This window comes from Gopherus flavomarginatus, chromosome 1 (assembly GCF_025201925.1).
Source record: "Gopherus flavomarginatus isolate rGopFla2 chromosome 1, rGopFla2.mat.asm, whole genome shotgun sequence".
NCBI lineage: Eukaryota > Metazoa > Chordata > Testudines > Testudinidae > Gopherus > Gopherus flavomarginatus.
Window position 1 is genome coordinate 137,432,094 of NC_066617.1, and position 23,391 is coordinate 137,455,484.

Genomic DNA, 23,391 nt, shown 5'->3' on the forward strand with positions numbered 1-23,391 from the left:
TAAGCCATAAAACCTTTCCACCACACTTGCTTCTCTGTGTGTGTTTTAATAATTCACGTTATTGTAAACATCCTCTGGAGCCAAACTACTGTTTCTACTCTAACAGACTTACCTTGTGAGATGCTCAGTGTTCTCACCTCCAGCTCAATTTCTCTGTCCACATTTAACCCTCACATACTCATTCATTATCATCCTCCCCTAGCATTCACGTTGTTCCTTCCCTAACCCAGCATTTACCCAGACACTCCTAATGCTTCCCTCTTATTTTTTGTTAGGTGCCAACAGCATACTTGGAGAATAAGATAAGTCAAAGGCCAAACCCTGAAGAGTTTTTAATTTAAAAAAAATGTGCACACGCACACAGTGAGTGAGTGACATTAAAATAATAGTAATCATTTAGAACATTTTTCTCACCGTGAAGGCATAATGCTGTCAGGGGTTAGTATTCATGAACCTCATGCAAGAAGTGGAAGAGATCTGAATTAACAAAAGGAAATGGACAAAGAGATTATCCCAGCCATAGGAGGCATCATGAAGGGATGAAGAGAAGAGCAGGAAAAGGACTAATAAGACTAGCATAACTAGCTGAGGTAATTCATTTGGGGTAAGGTGGGATATGATGATACAAGTGCAAGAAGAGACAGAACCTTGAATCTGAGGCCAGGGACCTTACACTTGGTTCTGTAGGCAAGGGGAAGCTTTCCCTTTACTTTTGCATCAATCCATCATCAGTTTTCCCACGCCACTTTTTGGTTAGCGGTGAGGTTCTTCTTCTGGCTTTTGAGGGTAGGCTTTTCCCAGTGCTCCCCATCCCCTCTTGGCAGCAGCCCTAAACAGACAGTGGTAGCCATCTTGCATAGCTACCAGGAGAGGAAGAGGGAGGAGGCACTGGGACCCCTTGCAGGAAGAGGGCTAGCCTACAAAGTCCAAGAGCAGAGGAAAGGGCAAAGACTAGAGAACCAAGGTCCATACAGGGAAGAATGTGTCTGACTTGAGACTGTGAATTATTATCCTTATTCTCTGTGTTTCATTAGCTGGGCTCAAATTTTCATAAGATTTTATTTCAGGTTTTCTCCAGCCAGGTGATTAACTAAAGAGATGAACAGAAGCAAAGCAGGAAACCCCATCACTTACCATTTTCCAGCATGGAACTATTAAACATTTGAGATCTATGTTACTCTCAGATTTCTTATGAGACAGTTCTGCTAATATAAGAATGACTCTGTGGCCATTCCTAGCAGCACCTGAGGTCAGTCTCAGCTACAAAGTTTGGATTCAAAGATGAACTTTCCCAAAGCCTGAGGTCTAAGGGGATATGAGGTGTTTAGTTCAGAACCATCTATAACTATAAATACTTGTAGGGCCTGAGGACATGCAGGGCAAAGTGTAGCCAAAGGGACAATGTTCTGAGACGTTACCATATTGCATTACATTTGCAATCTTGCACTTTTTACATTGCTGTACATGTCATCATCCTGTTGTGGTGCACTGTAACTGTCATAATGAAGACAGAAGTTGATTTATCATGCAAAATATCATCAACTCAGGGACACAACAAAAGCAAGACAAACCAACCAGAAATAGGAACTACTGTGCTTATTTCTAGAGACCTGTTCTTCTCTCATCTTCCCAACTCACCCTTATTGTCCGTTCTCTTATATATTCCTATATATCCTATATTCCAGAGTCGGATTTTCAAACGCATTCACCTGTTGGCTCATCTCTACTGTTAGTGACGTCTATGGTAAAATTCCTATTGACATCAACAGGAACATTATTGGACCAAAGCAGGGTGCTTTTGAAAGTCAGCAAGTGGTTTAGGTCTATAGAACTGTAAGTATAATAGAATATTTGGAATCCTTGATACAGCAATATCTCAAGTGAAAAGTATTCATTAAAAAAGTGACTCTACCCAGAAAAGTCACAATGTAAAAATGATGCCTTCTTCCTTAACATATCTGATCCCTGTGAACATAAAAATGGCCATACTGGGATAGACCAAAGGTCCATCTAGCCCAGTATCTTGTCTTCCAACAGTGGCCAATAGCAGGTGCCCCAGAGAGAATGAACAGAACAGGTAATCAAGTGATCCATCCCCTGTCGCCCATTCCCAGCTTCAGGCAAACAGAAGGTAGGGACACCTTTACCTGTAAAGGGTTAACAAGTCCACACGTAAAAGAAAAGGACTGGGCACTTGACCAAAAGAGCCAATGGGAGGGCTAGAACTTTTTAAAATGGGAAAAAAAACTTTCCCTTTGTCTGTTGTTCTCCGGAGAATGCTGTGTCAGGCTTAAACCAGGTATAAAAATTCATCTTCCATACCTAGAAAAAAATCATTGAACAGGGCATGCTTAGGAAGATGCAATTAGGTTTATTTCTGTTTATTTTTTAAGGCTTGTGGATCTCCTCTGTGCTAACCCCCAGATGCTTTTGTTTGCTTGTCACTTTTTAAGATGAACCCCCAAGAAAGCTATTTTGAGTGCTTAATTTTTGGAATTGCTCTTTTAAAATCTAGCAAAAGCCTAAGTTCCAGATGTATTTTCTTCCCTTTTGTTTCTAATAAAATTTACCTTTTTTAAGAACAGGATTGAATTTTTGGTGTCCGACATTACATTACATTATGTAACTGAATGGGACTTCTTTTCATTTGACAAGTATCAGAGGGGTAACCGTGTTAGTCAGGATCTGTAAAAGCAGCAAAGAGTCCTGTGGCACCTTATAGACTAACAGACATTTTGGAGCATGAGCTTTCGTGGGTGAATACCCACTTCGTCAGATGCATGTAGTGGAAATTTCCAGGGGCAGGTATATATATGCAGGCAAGCTAGAGATAATGAGGTAGTTCAATCAGGGAGGATGAGGCCCTGTTCTAGCAGTTGAGGTGTGAAAACCAAGGGAGGAGAAACTGGTTCTGTAACTGGCAAGCCATTCACAGTCTTTGTTTAATCCTGAGCTGATGGTGTCAAATTTGCAGATGAACTGAAGCTCAGCAGCTTCTCTTTGAAGTCTGGTCCTGAAGTTTTTTTGGTGCAGGATGGCCACCTTAAGGTCTGCTATAGTGTGGCCGGGGAGGTTGAAGTGTTCTCCTACAGGTTTTTGTATATTGCCATTCCTAATATCTGATCTGTGTCCATTTATCCTTTTCCGTAGCGACTGTCCAGTTTGGCCGATGTACATAGCAGAGGGGCATTGCTGGCATATGATGGTGTATATTACATTGGTGGACGAGCAGGTGAATGAACCGGTGATGGTGTGGCTGATCTGGTTAGGTCCTGTGATGGTGTCACTGGTGTAGATATGTGGGCAGAGTTGGCATCGAGGTTTGTTGCATGGATTGGTTCCTGAGCTAGAGTTACTATGGTGCGGTGTGCAGTTACTGGTGAGAATATGTTTCAGGTTGGCAGGTTGCCTGTGGGCAAGGACTGGCCTGCCACCCAAGACCTGTGAAAGTGTGGGATCATTGTCCAGGATGGGTTGTAGATATCTGATGATGCGTTGGAGAGGTTTTAGGTAGGGACTATATGTGATGGCCAGTGGAGTCCTGTTGGTTTCTTTCTTGGGTTTGTCTTGCAGTAGGAGGCTTCTGGGTTCACGTGTGGCTCTGTTGATCTGTTTCCTTATTTCCGCATGCGGGTACTGTAGTTTTGAGAATGCTTGGTGGAGATTTTGTAGGTGTTGGTCTCTGTCTGAGGGGTTAGAGCAGATGCGGTTGTACCTCAGTGCTTGGCTGTAGACAATGGATCGTGTGATGTGCCCGGAATGGAAGCTGGAGGCATGAAGGTAGGCATAGCGGTCGGTAGGTTTTCAGCATAGGGTGGTGGTAATGTGACCATCACTTATTTGCACCAAGGTGTCTAGGAAGTGAACCTCCCGTGTAGATTGGTCCAGGCTGAGGTTGATGGTGGGGTGGAAGCTGTTGAAATCATGGTGGAATTTTTCCAGAGACTCTTTCCCATGGGTCCAGATGATGAAGATGTCATCAATGTAGCGTAGGTAGAGAAGGGGCATGAGTGGACGAGAGCTGAGGAAGCGTTGTTCCAGGTCAGCCATAAAAACATTGGCATATTGTGGGGCCATGCGGGTGCCCATAGCTGTGCCACTGATCTGGAGATATATATTGTCATCAAATTTGAAATAGTTGTGTGTGAGGATAAAGGCACAGAGCTCAGCAGCCACTTGTGCTGTACCATCATCAGGGATACTGTTCCTGACAGCTTGTATTCCATCTGTGTGTGGGATGTTCGTGCAGAGAGCCTCTACATCCATGGTGGCTAGGATGGTGTTTTCTGGAAGGTCACCAATGCATTGTAGTTTTCTCAGGAAATCAGTGGTGCCACGGAGATAGCTGAAAGTGCTGGTGGCATAGGGTCTGAGTAGAGAGTCCACATATCCAGACAGTCCTTCAGAGAGAGTGCCAATGCCCGAGATGATGGGGCGTCCAGGATTTCCGGGTTTGTGGATCTTGGGTAGTAGATAGAATAACCCTGGTCGGGGCTCTAAGGGTATGTTGATTTGTTCCGGTGTTAGTGTAGGGAGTGTCCTGAGTAGATGTTGCAGTTTCTTAGTGTATTCCTCAGTGGGTTCAGAGGGAAGTGGCCTGTAGAATTTGGTGTTGGAGAGTTGTCTGGCAGCCTCCTTTTGGTAGTCAGACCTGTTCATGATGACAACAGCACCTCCTTTATCAGCCTCTTTGATGATAATGTCAGGGTGGTTTCTGAGGCTGTGGATGGCATTGCGTTCTGCACGACTTAGGTTGTGAGGCAAGCGATGTTGTTCTTCCACAATTTCTGCCTGTGCACGTCAGTGGAAGTATTCAATGTAGAGCTCCAGACTGTCATTTCGACCCTCAGGAGGAGTCCATGTGGAGTTCTTCTTCTTGTGCTGTTGGTGGGAGGGTACCTGTGTATCAGTGCGCAGTTCAGTGTTGTCCTGAAAGTATTCTTTGAGTCGGAGACCGCGGAAGTAGGCTTCCAGATCGCCGCAGAACTGTATCATGTTGGTGGGGGTGGCAGGGCAGAAAGAGAGTCCCTGAGATAGGACAGACTTTTCTTCTGGGCTGAGTGTGTAGTTGGATAGATTGACGATATTGCTAGGTGGGTTGGGGGTACCACGGTTGTGGCCCCATGAGGCAGGTAGGAGTTTAGACAGCTTACAGTCCTTTTTCCTTTGTAGAGAGGTGAAGTGAGTAATGTAGATCTCCTGTCTTATTTTAGTGAAGTCCGTTTGTATGGAAGTTTGGTTATTAATGAAAGTCTCCAGGTTGGAGAGCTCTTTTTTGATGTTTTCCTGTTTGCTGTATAGGATGCTGATCTGGTGGTTCCTCAGTTTCTTTGATAGAGAATGTCATACCCTCTCACTGTGGTCTGTGTAGTATGTAGATAGCAGTGGATTTTTTACCTTTAGTCCATTTGGTATGATGCCCATCCATTTGCATTTGGAAAGGAAGATGATATCTGTCTGTATTTGTGCAAGTTTCTTCATGAGGTTGATGGATTTCCACTCCATACGGCTAAATGCAGTGCCTTGCATGGTGTCAAGTATCAGAGGGGTAGCCGTGTTAGTCTGGATCTGTAAAAGCAGCAAAGAGTCCTGTGGCACCTTATAGACTAACAGACGTTTTGGAGCATGAGCTTTCGTGGGTGAATACCCACTTCGTCAGATGCATGTAGTGGAAATTTCCAGGGGCAGGTATATATATGCAGGCAAGCTAGAGATAATGAGGTAGTTCAATCAGGGAGGATGAGGCCCTGTTCTAGCAGTTGAGGTGTGAAAACCAAGGGAGGAGAAACTGGTTCTGTAACTGGCAAGCCATTCACAGTCTTTGTTTAATCCTGAGCTGATGGTGTCAAATTTGCAGATGAACTGAAGCTCAGCAGTTTCTCTTTGAAGTCTGGTCCTGAAGATTTTTTGGTGCAGGATGGCCACCTTAAGGTCTGCTATAGTGTGGCCAGGGAGGTTGAAGTGTTCTCCTACAGGTTTTTGTATATTGCCATTCCTAATATCTGATTTGTGTCCATTTATCCTTTTCCGTAGCGACTGTCCAGTTTGGCCAATGTACATAGCAGAGGGGCATTGCTGGCATATGATGGCGTATATTACATTGGTGGACGAGCAGGTGAATGAACCGGTGATGGTGTGGCTGATCTGGTTAGGTCCTGTGATGGTGTCGCTGGTGTAGATATGTGGGCAGAGTTGGCATCGAGGTTTGTTGCATGGATTGGTTCCTGAGCTAGAGTTACTATGGTGCGGTGTGCAGTTACTGGTGAGAATATGTTTCAGGTTGGCAGGTTGCCTGTGGGCAAGGACTGGCCTGCCACCCAAGACCTGTGAAAGTGTGGGATCATTGTCCAGGATGGGTTGTAGGTCCCTGATGATGCGTTGGAGAGGTTTTAGCTGGGGACTGTATGTGATGGCCAGTGGAGTCCTGTTGGTTTCTTTCTTGGGTTTGTCTTGCAGTAGGAAGCTTCTGGGTACACGTCTGGCTCCATTGATCTGTTTCCTTATCTCCGTATGTAATATACGCCATCATGTGTACCAGGCCTGACCCAAAACAAAAATTAAATAGAAATTACACCAAAAACACTGCTCCTGTGAGTTTTCCAGCCTGATTTCTTAGGCTCAAGAGGTCCAGAGAATTTGGACAAGCAACTGGATACTGATCTAAAAAACACCTGATCCTTTAACTCTTTTTGAACTCCACTCATGAATTCTACATACTCTTTTTGTTCACCAAGAACATTAAATTGTTCTGATGTCACTGCCCTTGTGTTCTGGCTTGCTAAATAGCCAGAGTAGGGCAAAGAATCAAAAGCTAATGTCCTACAATTTATCTTGAAAAGCATGACCACCAACTAAATTATCTCATCAAGCAGAGAAGCTGGCAACAAGTTCATAAGAGCTAAGTGACATAAATATGCATCATATTTGTTGTTTGGAAAAGAGCTCCTTTTAAAAGAGAGGGCACATCTCCCTCAGCTGGCAGCAAATGGAAGCTCAAGACAAGCAATCTCACCAGCCTCAAAACCACAGAAGTGAAGTTAATACATTGTTAATCAGACTGAAAATTATGGCATGTGCCTGTCTTTTCCTGACTGCCTGAGAGCAGAAATTCACTCCAAGCCCAAGCAGACACCACAAGTAGAGCTATTGCTACATTCTGTGAGCCGTGCCACTCAACTTGAGTGATGAAATGATTTAAAACTCAGCAACAGGTTTTTTCTGATATATCCCCATCATCTTTGAGGATATAACTTTACATTCAACTTTGAAGACTTGCTTTAAGAGCAATTTGACACAAGTGTCATAAGCACAGGAACATTATTTCCCCCTAGAATCAGGTTCAAATTGTTTCAGCTGCTTTTATTTGAAACCTCTGACAATTTTAGTGCCTCTCAGATACCTCTTTAGACCCCCTTCACAAAAACTTTCCTTTTAAAAGTTGTAGTACTATTGTATTCTCCCCTTGACACATGCACACAATTTGCTTTATTCTCAATGGATTTCTCACATCAAGAGAACAGAATGATGAGTTTTATAGCCTAATGGGTTTTTACTATTCTTTTTATAAGCTTCAGAAAGGCAGGGATAATGTTAAAATATCCATTAATGCATAAGCACTAAGTGCTACGCATAATGGGCCAAATTTGTTCCTGGTAAAATTCCATTAAGAATAATGATGTTGAATTTCGGCCATCACCTTAACCCCTCAAAAGGAAGGTCTGAATGCATGTTGTATAGAATTCCCATTGTCAGGTGTCACCAACTTGGGGCATGGCTACACTGGAGAGTTGCAGCGCTGGTGATGGGGTTACAGCGCTGCAACTCACTCTGTGTCCACACTTGCAAAGCACGCCCAGCACTGCAACTCCCTGGTTGCAGCGCTGGCTGTACACCTGTTTGGCTTGGGGTGTAACGATTCCAGCGATGCAGCGCTGGTCATCAAGTGTAGCCACCAACAGCGCTGTTATTGGCCTCCAGGGTATTAGGAGGAATCCCAGAATTCCTGTCCACAACAAACCGGAATGGCTGAACTCCGATCTCCCCGTAGCTACTTAGCTAAAAAACAAACACAGCTGCTCTTTGCTCCAGCGAGCGAGCGAGCAGAGGCAGGGGAATTGCTTTGGAATGTTCACAGCTGTTTGCTTGAGGAGAGAGGGGAGTCCGTGTTGAGCAGCTGCTTATATGGTCTAAAGACTATTTAGGAATGCATAATTTGCATTTAGTGAATAAGAGACAGGTGGGGGAAAGGTCAGAATGATTGAAGGTAGGCACTGTGTATCTTCCAGTCCTTAGAACTTGCAAGGCAGGGAGCTGAGAACAGTGTCAGCTCCAAAAATGCACTCTCTCTGTCTTCCCCAAGCTCCCTGTCACACACTACCCCACCCCACTCTTTTGAAAAGCACGTTGCAGCCACTTGAACGCTGGGATAGCTGTCCACAATGCACCACTCCCAACAGCGCTGCAAATGTGGCCACACGGCAGCGCTGGTATCTGTCAGTGTGGCCACACTGCAGCACTTTCCCTACACAGCTGTACAAACACAGCTGTAACTCCCAGCGCTGCACATCTCCAAGTGTAGCCATACCCTTGGAAATGGTAAGTGTTACAACTTTGAAGTTAGGGTATGGCTACATTTGGAATTTCAAAGCGCTGCCCCGGCAGCGCTGCGGGAGCGCTGCCACGGCAACGCTTTGAAGTGTGAGTGTAGTCAGAGCGGCAGCGCTGGGAGAGAGCTCTCCCAGCGCTGCATGTACACCACATCCCTTACGGGTGTAGCGTGCAGCGCTGGGAGCTGTGCTCCCAGCGCTGCCGCCCTGATTATACTGACGCTTTACAGCGCTGTATCTTGCAGCGCTCAGGGGGTGTTTTTTCACACCCCTGAGCGCGAAAATTGCAGCTCTGTAAAGTGTGAGTGTAGCCATGGCCTTAGATTACAACTTAGTAAGGGCTATGTCAGGAGAACTACATGCAGACCTTGAACAGGAAGACAACAAAAGCATGCTCTATCATCATTTAGCTCACTGTCAATGTAGAGCACAACACAACCTTCCACAAGTTACAGTTAAATGAATCTTCTCCAGTGTTAGCTATAGTATGCGGTCTCATCTTTAGAAAGACAGCGATCTGCTACCCTTCTGCACAAGTAGCCATATAAATAGCCAATACCACAACTAGCCTTTTTGTCAGGTGAATTAAGCAGGGAAGCTAAGGATTTAACTCATGTCCCGAAAGATGGACCTTTCAGCTCAGAGTTGCAACACTTTGACAGACTGACATAGAGACTGTCTTAGTACTGTCACTGCCCAGGCTGTACCCATTTGTGGGGGGGAGGGAACCCACAGGACTTGAAGTCGCTGGGACTATTAATCTGGCAGTTTTTCAACAAACACTAGATTCACTAAAAATATTATATACACACACATACACACACATGTAACCAGTATAAGAACAGAGGTCTACACTGACTATCGCTCAGTATCACTATGTCAGGTTCTGACTCAATATAACTTACCATTACAGTTATCTATTTATAAGGGTTTTAGAGGCTTGCACATGACCAACAAAACTGCATTTTGTTTGACTCTGAGTAAAGCCAAGCAACATTTGCTACAGCATTATCATTAGATAAATGCTTAAAAATAACCCTACGAACCTAATGATGGTTTTAGTCAATCACATGTGAAGGCTGCATGCACTAATGAAGTTTAAGCTCCAGTGAAGTAAATGAGTACCTAGCTTTGATTCTCAAGCCAGCTGTAAAGCAAAAATCCATCACATTAGGAAATTACCATTAAAAAAAAATCAAAATAGCTGTTATGTTGTTACACACTGAGCTCAGCAGATCTAGGTTGGATATTAGGAAAAACTATTTCACTAGGAGGGTGGTGACGCACTGGAATGGGTTACCTAGGGAGGTGGTGGAATCTCCTTCCTTAGGGGTTTTTAAGGCCAGGCTTGACAAACCCCTAGCTGGGATGATTCAGTTGGGGATTGGTCCTGCTTTGAGCAGGGGTTGGATTAGATGACCTCCTGAGGTCCCTTCCAACCCTGATATTCTACGATTCTATGATCTGAGTTGCTATATATTTACACCAGTGATTTTCAACCTTTTTTTCATTTGCAGACCCCTAAACATTTTCAAACGAAGATACAGATCCCTTTGGAAATCTTAGGCATAGTCTGCAGACCCCCAGGGACCTGGGGACCACAGATTGAAAATCACTGATTTAGATGTTATGTATTATCATGGTGCAATTCACATCACTTCAGTAAAGGCTACTTCATCAAACATTCCCATTATTAACTTTTCTTTAGGTGATGTGATAAGGGGCATTCTCTGGAATGCCCATACACACATTTTCCCCCATTTTACTTCCCACCAGCTTCAAAAATAACATTGTTCAAAATCATACATATTGTAACAACTTTTTGCAGTAATTGCTGTGCACATGCTAGTCACCTTGTGTTTATAAAACTAAGGGGCGCTGTATGGTCTGGTGTTTGGTAACCTCTCATCTGAATATCAGTAATTCAAAGCTAGCCTAGGACTGGTAGTAACTGAACACTATTACTATCTGAGTGTCGTTCAGTGACCATTGTGAAATGAGTTAGTGACTTCAGTCCAATTCGAAATGGACAGATGTTCCTCACCACAGCAAGATTGTCATCCCCTATTGACAGTGACAACAGTGAGACCAAGGACTCTGTAGATAAGTAATGCATATAACAATGTCCTTTTGCAAAATACTAAGTATGCTGCTTGATAAGTTCCCCAAGGAAAGCCTGAGACATTAGTAGATTAGTAACAGTTATAAATCCTGGCACAAAATTTATTTGGCCTAAAATCTGAAAAGGACAGCTTACCACTGAGACTCAAATATTTCTGAAGATCATAATTATTTAGCAATTTGCACCTTCAGGTGCAAAAAAGTATGTACTAAGTAGTATTTTCCTGGAGGTAGGATACCCCATTAAACATTGCATACCTTGATATGTTTTAGCTCAAAATTATGGGCTTAAAAGAGGAATCACTAGATGAAATTTTGTGCTTGAGGTTATGCAAGTCAGACTAGATGATCATCCTTGTTTTTTCTGGACTTAAAAAAATATTTTAAAAATGAACACTGCTACACTATGAATACTCAGTTTCTGTAGATTTATAGAATAATTTCTAAATAACTTTATTTCATTCTTAGGTTCTATATTACTTTTCCATAAGAAGCAGCAGCAAGTATTTTAAATTCCCTTGTCTTGCTAATGGACTGCCAATAGATTTCTCTATTTCCTTTCCTTGTTTTTCAGCTTACAAAAAGAACAACAATCATTTTGTCACCAAAATAAACAAATATATTTAACAAAAAAGGAGTACACTTACCATCCAGAAAAGGGTCCCCGTGGCAAATTCTGAATAATATTCTATAGTAGAAAGTACACTGAAAATTAAACAAATCAGCACCAGTAGAAATCTGTAACAAAAAATGGAAGTGTTTAATGACATATCAAAGATATGTTACGCTGCAAATACTGATTTATCTAATGTTAGCCATCAAAAAATGCTTCTGTATCATGTAATTTAATCATCTTTTTCTTCTGCTTTAGCTGAATTCAGTATTCTGGACATCCAGAAGTCCCACTTAAGTCCAAGGGAGTTTCCGATTTTTTTTTAACTTTCATTACTTGTGGCTATAACAAAACAAACAAACAAACAAACAAAAAAACCTGATACAGACTTCAGCTAAATACCTAAAATTCACATCAACAACTCCTTCCAAAACAGACTTTTCACACAATTACAATGGTTTTAAGTGAAATAACACTATTACTTTTAGTCTGCAATGAGAATCTTTCAAATTGGCAAGTTAATTCTAATGGGTTCAGACACTCTACTAGAGTTAAGGGTTAAATTAATGTGACTGTAAGTAATTATTGAAGTAATGAAGTTAACCACTACAAAATACATACAAACCAGCAGAGATGATGTGATATTTCTATAGCTATTGTTCAAGCACGAGAAAAAAATGTCTCTAAAAAGTATACACACCATTCCAAAAACTTGTTAGAGAATCATAAAATATAAAATGGGGAAAGAATGCAAAAGAATGTTGTGCACTTAAATGCTTAAGAATCAATGAAATACTCATTACTTCAATAAATGCAGTATCTTATCACCCATCTCTGCACAAACGGTAACATGCAGAACAGTTGGTAGAAATGTAACAATGTTTCACAGAGAACTCATGCCTTTACCACAGGTATCACAGGATGAATTCTTACTACACTTCTCACCACCCCTCGGGAAATGCAGGACTGAACTGTACATCTGGTCCTACATACATCAGAGAAGCAAAGAGATTCTGCTCCTTTCATTTGGGTGGCCCAGAAACATTCATCCACACCTACTGACTCCTTCAACTGTCAAATCCTTTCATTCTAGGACAACGGTCCTAATCCAAACTCTCACCACAGCTGCCAAAGCCATCCACAGAACCTCAACCCCACATATAACTACCTGCCAAACTCTCCCCCCATCCTTCAACCTCTGTGGGTTATGGAACAAATTAGTTCAAAGAACTTACAAGCTCCATCATGAACCTGGCACAGCAAGCCCAGTAACTCCAGAGCTCTGTTGGCTGCACTGTTTAAAATGCACAAAAATCAGCAAATGAAGATAGAAAGGTTCTAACAATATTAACTCATCTGAGTTGTAACAGTGTGTTATACTCCTGGTTTTCTTGTCAAAATGAGTGTCTAAGTTAGTTATTGTTTATGTCATTAAATATATATGATAAATATAGGAAGAGGAACACAGCAGAATTAATATTGCTCTAGTACCTTTAATGTTTGCATTTCCTACATTTTAGTGATCTTGACTGCAGCCTTGTTTTTTTTTTTATTAAGCCATTTTTGCATTGAGTTGTTCATAAGTGCATAATCAAGTTTCCTGGACTGTGACAGGCTAAATATGTTTTGCCTTATAAAAGCAAAACAATACACTCTCCTTCCTTTTAATAGTTTCTAGAAGGCTTCCCGAGACAAGAAATACTAGGCTTATTTTTTCCCTACCATAGGCAAGTCCACGCCATGGCTCAAGCTGCTCAGCGGGTGGTGCTGCTAACAGTTGTGCCCAGCATCTTATAACTTGGGAGAAGATTACAGGAAGAATACCGTATTAACCAGAATCTGCAAAGTGAAAATCATCATTTAACTGAGATGTAGGAGATTACAGCTTTAAAAACCCCAACAGCCTCAAATCTCTGTTTCATGTATGGTCCTAATGTGCATGTGTTAGTCATATTAATTCTTGGTCATATGCTACAGTGACCTTCAAAACTGGTTGCAAGTGTCCCTTTTAATAACATTGTGGGGCTTTAAACAAAATGAAATAAACTGGGAGGGACTTTAGGATTGCCTATTCTCCAATATTGATTCAGAATTTCAGAGGGGAGGAAACAGAGCTGTGATTTGTGTTCCAGCAGGACAGATTAATATTCTAGTACAGTTGGTTCTCTCATCCACAGCATCCCAGTTCAATTGCCACCAGTTCAAGTCCTCATGTGAATTTTTTATCCTGACATTTCTTACTTTGAACAAGGAAGAGAGATAAGGAAATACTGCTCTGCAAGTTCCTTAAAAGTTTTAAACACCACAAATATCTGTTGTCACAGAGGGCTTTTTGGCTAAGTTCAACTGCAGACACTTTCAAGTTGATCAGCTGTTCTCCTACTAAGCTCACCAACTGTCACAGCAATCTAAACGAATTACTGAAATACTTTTCAGTGGATACAGGATGAACTGCAGAAGGCAGGCCTCCTCAAAATATAAATATAGATCCTGAGAGAGGGAATGATTGACACAACATACCAATGAAACAAACATTTAGGCCCAAATTAGTTGTTCTCTTAACCCGGTAGAATCCTATTTTCCTAGGATATACACTGGACTGCTGTAGAATTTGGCTCTTAAATTTAATGGTTTTCAAAAAAGTTGTCCTTAATGTTTTACACTTCAAAGGAGGCTCACTTAAAAAACATACTAGATAAAATTTCCTATAGTTAATACATGCGCTACCCAATATTTATGCTTCCTAACATTGAGATTTTGGTCACCCTGTGCTAGACTTTTCTCAAGAGTTCAGAATATCATGTAGCACTTTCACTGCTCTTAGAGCTCCTAATGCTAAACGGATCTCAATATCCTTTTCCAATGCTGAAGCCCTCAACCAACAGAACCTTTCAAAAACCATCAAAATCAAAAGTTCTGAATGAGGAGATGTGCACTCTCTCTCTTTTCTGCATCAGAGGTTATTTAAAAGAATACAGTAGTTGCTGTAATGGATCAGAAACGAGTTTCATCTAATTCAGTATTCACTTCCCCTACAGTGGACAGTACCAGATGCTTAGAGGAAGGCATAAGAAACCCAATAATGGAATAAACCAGAATCTAGAATTCAAATGTAAAATTGCCTTTCTTGTGCTTAAAAATGAACCACATGTAGAATCAATGTGGAATTTCAGAATAAATTTGAAAACATGATACTGTACAACCTGCCATGGAGAAAAAAAAAATCACATGGTACATCAAATAAGTTCACCTAAACAAGTAGTTTAGTTCTGGCAGAATTTAATTCATTGGCCAGCATTTCCAAGTATCATGATAGGATTTATGTTTCTATTTCCAAGTACTGGTCCAAGAAAGCCTTATGCATATGCTCAACTTTACATCTGTCAGTAATCCATCTGATGTCAATGAGACTACTCACATGCATATAATTATATCTGTATGCAAATCTGTGCAGGATCAAGGCTTCAGTGACCAGTTTTCACTTTCTCCCACATATATTGAGTAGTTTACTTTATAAAATCTTACTGTACCTCAAAAAATAAATCTTTCCTAGGAGTAGCTGTATACTTTAGAAGCACCAATTCTGTCTTGATACACTCATTTCTTATTCTGTCATGCAGCAGCATCCAAACTTGATGTAAATAATGCATTAAATTTGTTGGCAATACTCAAAAAATATCTTAAATGCTATATGGGTGTTTAGAAAACCAATCAGTGTTGCTTTTATTATCATCTCAATATTATCCTGTGAATTCTAAGGGGTAAACTTCCTAACACTGTCTTTGGGCTCCACAAAGCCCTCAGCAACAGGTCTTTATTTTTGGGGACCAAGAATATAAACGAAAATCTATCATTAAAAAAAAAATAAAACCAAGAAATGGTTAGCCCTCTTCCTCTTGCAAAGACAGGCTTGAAAATATAAACTAATATAAACTAGTTGCTAGCTGTGAAAGCTGGTCGCCAATTTTTCCTAAAGATCAGTGATGGCCTTTGTGGATCATGAAAACCCTAGTTCAAAAAAGAACTAGATACGTTCATGGAGGATAGGTCCATCAATGGCTATTAACCAGGATGGGCTGGGATGGTGTCCTTAGCTTCTGTTTGCCTGAACCTTGGAGTGGGCGACAGGGGATTGATCACTTGATTACCTGTTCTGTTCATTCCCTCTGGGGCACCTAGCACTGACCACAGTTCCAAGACAGGATACTGGGCTAGATGGACCTTTGGTCTGACTCAGTATTGCCGTTCTTATAGCCAATGATTCCAAGGTTTTTAAGAGGACCCCAAATCAGTTTGCTTCACCCAGGCTGGTGCTAGCACTAAATTCATTGCAATCTCCCTCTCTGCCAGCTGCTATTAGCTGACCCTAATTCTCTATCATACAGCCAACATGATATATATAAAACTCATCCACCACACATAGAAGTGCAATGATTACTTATTTAATGTTGGCAAAGAACTATACATGTACTGAAATAACCAGAATGCACACAGCCTAGCACCCATCAATGACAATTGCAGACTGAGACTATATTATTTAAGATCTTATATATCAATAGTGAGAGTAGGACATTCACGTACTGCACAACCATAAGCAAGTGCAATGTAGAGAGTGCTAACATCCACTCACTTACAAGCAAAGGCCCTTGATCACTCATGCTGCTCTGTTCCACAATTGCTACAATCTAGGAGTAGTTTTTAAAGGCGGTACTAAATGAGACAGAGTTGGTGTTGCCCTCAGGTAACAAATTTGTGGTTCTTCCTGGCCCATTCAACATCCTGAAGGGAATGTTACATTTCTGAACTGTGAGGATATTGAAACACACTTTTGGCCCATGCTGAAACTTGCTCTTCTACATTCACCTCATAGTCAAAGTATCCTCCAAAGTCATAAATGCTGTCCAACTGCCTGAGAAATTACCCATAAACAGACCCTACAAACAGGCCAGATCTTCTAGGCTTTTCCCCATCACACAAGAAACAGTTCCTTCTCAGATATTAATACTGCATTTAGAGGCACGCAACAAGACAATGCAGTCACCTTGCTCAGATTCCTCATCACAAGTGTAGAGGGATAGTTCAAACCATGCCATTACCAATTCTCCAGTTATTTCATGTGCATACTGAAGAGTGCCACAAAGTGATCCTTACTGGACTCTGAACAGGAATATCCTTGGGTTCAGGCATAGGTCCTCAACAGCCACTGAAAATTAGGCTCCCAAAATAATGAATGAATCCTAAAAATCATCAGTCCATCCACTTGATTGGATCATTAATATCCTCTAATCAACTGCATCATAAGTACCTGACTGAAGGCAAACTGTCCTTACTTGATAGTGCTATCTCAGACAACAGCTAGCTTAATACTTTGTGTGGGTCTGAAAATGTATCTAAAGACATAAAAAGACTGCTATTTAGATTATCCTGGAGAAGTTCAACCACCATCATCCACACGTAGAGATTTGAAAGGGTGATAATTAGATTGATCCCCAATAGTAAGTGAGTTTCTGAGCAATAGTCAGACCCTGGCATATTTCAGCTGTGCGGGCATTGTGTGTGCTGTAATAAGTGCCACTTATGATACATAGATGCTTTTCACACAGCTTCTGCCCAAAGGCCTGGGCTTAAACCCATCCTAACACTGCAGGAGTGGGTGAGTGAGATTCTGTGGCCTGCATTGTGCAGGAGGTCGGACTGGATGATCATAATGGTTCCTTCTGACCTTGAAGTCTATGAATCTATAATACTGCTTGAACAGGGAAAGGTGTAGACCCTGTCAATCCCCCCAAAAAAGAGTTTAAGCATTCTGGCCTTCTTGCTCTAAAACTGTCAGTATAATAAAAGTGAATGTGATTTTGACAAAGCAGCTGGAGAGTCCAGCCCTTAATTAACAGCTAGAAGAGACGAATTCCAGAGTAGAGTTTGGATGAACAAGACTTTCAACTACTCAACATCTTCATTGAGAGAATATCACCACAACTACAGTAAAAGCCATTTGGGCTTTGGGCTTTTTTTTTTTTTTTTTATTTCCATGAATTTCAATATAAAATATATATTAATCTTCTATTACAAATTCAGCCACTCATCATTTCATCTGAGGAACAGCATTTCCTTTGTCACAAACTATGGATCACATCACTCCCTTCCAGGGATATGCCCCCAGAAGGTGGGGAAGTATTTAGGAAGTCCCATGAGAGTCATCACATGGCATTTCCTATTAATACTAGCCTCAAAGGATGTGATTTAGGACTCATGCAGGTGGTGAAACCTTAAATCCGCTGGAACCACCCTTGCACATCCTAACCCCTGGTGATGCACATAGCCTCTCTCTCATCTATCCCGGAAACACACCACCCAAGGAATACTTGTTGCCATTGGGCATGCCTGCACACCTACAAAAATGGAGAAGTTAATGCTGGGCAGAGGATCATTAATAGAGGTACTTGGAAAATGCAATTTCCATCCCATGGGAATGTCCAACATTTTAAAAATTTGTTTTTGACCTGAACTGAGAAGAAGAGTCAAAAAATTTTGTGGAAAGGAAATGGCAAAACAAACGCACCCCCACACACACACACACAATTCTGAAACACTGAAAATGAGTTCATTGGAACATTTCATTTTTGACAGATGTCAACATTTCATTGTCAAATGTCAAAATAAAGTAAAATATATATATTAGAGCTAATATATATTAATATTAGATTAAAATTGTAATACAAAATACATCAAAACAGAGAAAGTCAAAACAACCATTTTGATTTAGATAGAGAAATTTCTAAACAATCTAAAAGTTTGTTGAAATTGACCCATTCCTGCAAAATATTTCAATGAAACAGTTTTCTGACAAAAAAATTTTTCCATCAAAAAAGAATTTAACAAGCTCTAAATCACAGAATGTAAGGCTGGAAGAGACTTCAAGAGGTCATTAGTCCTCTTCCCCTGCCCCAGCTGAGGCAGGACCAAGTATACCTTGACCATCCCTGACATCCATTTGTTCTAATCTGATAAAGGATTTTACAGATGGCAAAACTGAAACAGAGAAGTAAACTTACCCAAGGTGATTCAACAAAGTAATGTCAAAGCCAGGAATTGAACAAATTCCATACCAGTGTCCTGTCCACTAGGCCACATTGCCAGCCCTAAATTACTGAACATATTACCACTCAGGAATCCACTAACAGTTGTGGGGCACATACCGTATAGACCAGTGGTTCTCAAACTATGTACTAGTGACCCCTTTCACGTAGCAAACCTCTGAGTGTGACCCCCCCCCCATAAATTAAAAATACTTGTTTATATATTTAACACCATTATACATGCTGGAGGCAAAGTGTGGCTTGGGTTGGAGGCTGACAGCTTGTGCCTCCCCCCCATGTAATGGCTTTGTGACCCCCTGAGGGGTCTTGACCCCCATTTTGAGAACCCCTGATGCAGAGCAATAGCTAATTGACTCCATCACTCCCCTGTCCCAATAAGCACCTGAAGCCAGGGCTCTTTGATCTTGTGAGCTCCATGCAGTAAGGCTTCTATATACTTCTGAGGAAGTATTCAGCATGATACAGATAGAATATCAGGGGTGGAAGGGACGTCAGGAGATCATCTAGTCCAACCCACTGCTCAAAGCAGGACTAATCCCTGGACAGATTTTTGCCCCAGCTCCCCAAATGGCCCCTCAAGGATTGAGCTCACAACTGTGGGTTTAGCAGGCCAATGCTCAAACCAGTGAGCTATCCTGTCATAAACAGATAGCTAAGGGTTAATGTCTCTTTCACCTGAAGCACCTGACCAGAGGACCAATCAGGAAACTGGATTTTTTCAACTTGGGGTGGAGGGAATTTTGTGTCTGAGTCTTTGTTTTCTGTCTGCCTGCTTTCTCTGAGCTTTGGAGAAGTAGTTTCTACTTTCTAGTCTTCTGTTTCTAAGTGTAAGGACAAAGAGATCAGATAGTAAGTTATATGGTTTCTTTTCTTTGGTATTTGCATGAATATAAGTGCTGGAGTGCTTTGATTTGTATTCTTTTTGAATAAGGCTGTTTATTCAATATTCTTTTAAGCAATTGACCCTGTATTGTGTCACCTTAATACAGAGAGACCATTTGTATGTATTTTTCTTTCTTTTTTATATAAAGCTTTCTTTTAAGACCTGTTGGAGTTTTCTTTACTGGGAAATTTCAGGGCAATTGAGTCTGTACTCACCAAGGAATTGGTGGGAGGAAGAAATCAGGGGGGGGAGATCTGTGTGTGTTGGATTTGCTAGCCTGATTTTGCATTCCCTCTGGGTGAAGAGGAAAGTACTTTTTGTTTCCAGGACTGGGAACAGAGAGGGGGAGTCACTCTGTGTAGTTTCACAGAGCTTGTGTCTGTGTATCTCTCCAGGAGCACCTGGAGGGGGGAAGGGAAAAAGGATTATTTCCCTTTGTTGTGAGACTCAAGGGATTTGGGTCTTGGGGTCCCCAGGGAAGGTTTTTCAGGGGGACCAGAGTGCCCCAAAACACTCTAATTTTTTGGGTGGTGGCAGCAAGTACCAGGTCCAAGCTGGTAACTAAGCTTGGAGGTTTTCATGCTAACCCCCATATTTTGGACGCTAAGGTCCAAATCTGGGACTAAGGTTATGATATGGTGTGCAGTGGTGGGATAGACAGAATCCAGAAGCCAGTGGAAATATTTTATTTTTCTTTTCTCTGCTAGGGGCTTTTTAGCAGAGAGAAACAGTTTGGTTTTAAAAGGGAACCAAAGAGAATTTTTTTTCTGCTCTCTCTGGCAGTTTGTGGCTTGCATGTTAAGCAAGAAGCCATTAAGGAGCTGTTACAGGTCTTTTGTCATGCAATAGCACTCCCATTGAGAGTCATACCAGCACTATATACATGCAAATAAAGTGGTTTTTCAGGTTTACTTAACATTGAAGATTAGCTAAAGGCACTGTTGCTAGGCAGACTTCAGGAGGCAACAGAGAACCTGCAGTTCAGAAGATAAACACCGGAGGGCACCCCAACACAAGAAAACAGGAACCATGTCTACCAAGACAAAAATGGAGGCCGAAGTACAAATCAAAGAAGCTGAACACAGGCGACAACTGGAAAAAAGACAAAAAGAGGTGGAGCTGAAAGAAAAGGAAGAAAGCATCAAACTGGCAGCCTACCAAAGAGAACAGGCAGCCAAAGAGGCAGCACACAAAAGAAAACTAGAAGAAGAAGAGGTGGCCTACCGAAGGAAACAAGCAGAAGAAGAGTTGGCCCACAGAAGGAAGCAAGAAGAAGAAGAGGCGGCCCACCGCCGAGACATGGAAAAACACCAAAAAGAAATGGAAAAACAACAAAAAGAGAATGAAGAGAAGGAAAAACAGAGAAAACATGAACTGGACTTGGCAAAAGCTGGGCTGCATGTGCCAGCCAACCCTACCAACCCGGCGCCAATTATTGCTCCACAGCACAGGAAATTTCCCACCTACAAGGCAGGTGATGACACCGAGGCCTTCTTGGAAAATTTTGAAAGAGCCTGTCTTGGGTACAGCATCCCCGAAGACCAGTACATGGTAGAATTAAGGTCACAGCTCAGTGGACCTTTAGCAGAGGTGGCAGCTGAAATGCCTAAGCAGCAAATGAATGACTATAAACTTTTTCAAACCAAGGCCAGATACAGAATGGGGATAACCCCAGATCATGCCCGTCGGCGCTTCAGAACCCAAAAGTGGAAACCAGAGGTGTCATTTCCCAAACACGCCTACTACATTGCAAAAAACTATGAGGCCTGGATAACAGGAAACAACGTTCAAACCTTGGAAGAACTGCACCTCCTCATACAAATGGAGCAGTTCTTGGATGGTGTTCCTGAAGACATCACACGGTACATACAAGATGGAAAACCCAAAGATCTCGCTGAGGCGGGGGAGATTGGAGCCAAATGGATGGAACTGGCAGAAAGCAAGAAAGCTACTGTCAAGGGGAACGATTACCCCAGGGGGCACACAGACCATAAACCCTACAACCGAGGACAGCCAAAGACCCCACATACCACCCAAGTAAAGCCACAGACACCCTACTCTTCCACCTCACCAGTCTCCAGTAACTCACCTCGGCCCAGTGACCCATCAGATGGAAGATGCTTTAAGTGTAATGAACTGGGACATATCAAGGCCAACTGTCCCAAGAACACCATGCGAGTGCAATTCATTACACCACCATCACACCAAAGATCCCCAGGCCCAGATGCCTCTCAAATACCCTTGGAGCGAAGAGAAAATTTGAGAGTGGGCGGAAAGAAGGTTACTGCGTGGAGAGACACGGGGGCACAAGTGTCAGCTATCCACCAATCCTTCGTTGACCCCAAATTCATCAACCCAAAGGCCAAAGTTACAATTTACCCCTTCATGTCACAAGCTGTAGACTTGCCTACAGCTCAACTGCCTGTCCAGTACAAAGGCTGGTCAGGAATGTGGACTTTTGCAGTCTATGACAATTATCCTATCCCCATGCTACTGGGGGAAGACTTGGCCAACCAGGTGAGGCGGGCCAAGAGAGTGGGAATGGTTACACGTAGCCAAACCAGGCAAGCTTCCAGACCCATTCCTGTTCCTGAGCCGTCCACAGACGCCCCGTCTGTGTTACCAGAGACCCAGACAGAGGTAGTGGACCCGGATTCCATGCCTATCACTGAAACAGCCACAGCATCTCCAGTCCCAGGCCCGGAACTGGAACAGCAACCAGCACCAGCAAGTGCAACCACATCTTCAAACTCAACGCCAGAGGGCGCCAGCGAGCCAAAACTGGCAGAAGCCAAAGACAGCCATACCCAAAAGGCTCAGCCAGAGCCTGAAATACCCTCAGGTGCACCAGCGGAGAGCGGTTCACCAGCAACGAAAACAACCCCATCACCTACATCGCTTCCAGAGGGACCAAGCCCAAGTCCACAGTCTGAGGAAAAACTGGTGACCCCAGCCTCAAGGGAACAGTTCCAGACTGAGCAGGAAGCAGATGACAGCCTTCAGAAAGCGTGGGCGGCGGCACGGAGCACCCCACCGCCTCTCAGCTCTTCTAATCGATCCCGGTTTGTTATAGACCAAGGACTTTTATACAAGGAAATTCTTTCTGGTGGACACCGGGAAGAATGGCAGCCACAAAAACACTTGGTGGTTCCAGCTAAGTACCTGGGGAGGCTCTTAAGCTTAGCCCATAATCATCCCAGTGGCCATGCTGGGGTGAACAGAACCAAGGACCGGTTGGGGAAGTCCTTCCACTGGGAGGGGATGGGCAAGGACGTTGCCAAGTATGTCCGGTCTTGTAAGGTATGCCAAAGAGTGGGAAAGCCTCAAGACCAGGTCAAGGCCCCTCTCCAGCCACTCCCCATAATTGAGGTCCCATTTCAGCAAGTAGCTGTGGATATTCTGGGTCCTTTCCCAAAAAAGACACCCAAAGGAAAGCAGTACGTACTGACTTTAGTGGACTTTGCTACCCGATGGCCAGAAGCAGTAGCTCTAGGCAACACCAGGGCTAACACTGTGTGCCTGGCCCTAACAGACATCTTTGCCAGGGTAGGTTGGCCCTCCGACATCCTTACAGATTCAGGGTCTAATTTCCTGGCAGGGACCATGGAAAAACTGTGGGAAACTCATGGGGTGAATCACTTGGTTGCCACCCCGTACCACCATCAAACCAATGGCCTGGTGGAAAGGTTCAATGGAACTTTGGGGGCCATGATACGAAAATTCATCAATGAATTCTCCAATAATTGGGACCTAGTGTTGCAGCAGTTACTGTTTGCCTACAGGGCTGTACCACATCCCAGTTTAGGGTTTTCACCATTTGAACTTGTGTATGGTCACGAGGTTAAGGGGCCATTACAGTTGGTGAAACAGCAATGGGAGGGGTTTACGCCTTCTCCAGGAACTAACATTCTGGACTTTGTAAGCAACCTACAAGGCACCCTCCAACACTCTTTAGCCCTTGCTAGAGAGAACCTAAAGGATGCTCAGGAAGAGCAAAAGGCCTGGTATGACTGACATGCCAGAGAACGTTCTTTCAAGGTAGGAGACCAGGTTATGGTCTTGAAGGCG

At 42.7% G+C, this 23,391-nt stretch overlaps 1 protein-coding gene across 1 annotated transcript in view; it reads right to left on the reverse strand.

Annotated features, from left to right (window-relative positions):
* Positions 1-23,391, reverse strand: part of LOC127057265 (potassium voltage-gated channel subfamily KQT member 1-like) — an 816,867-nt gene that overhangs the window by 748,565 nt on the left and 44,911 nt on the right. Inside the window, 1 exon segment of the mRNA XM_050966175.1 lies at positions 11,375-11,465. Within this exon segment, the coding sequence (XP_050822132.1) occupies positions 11,375-11,465 (91 nt within the window).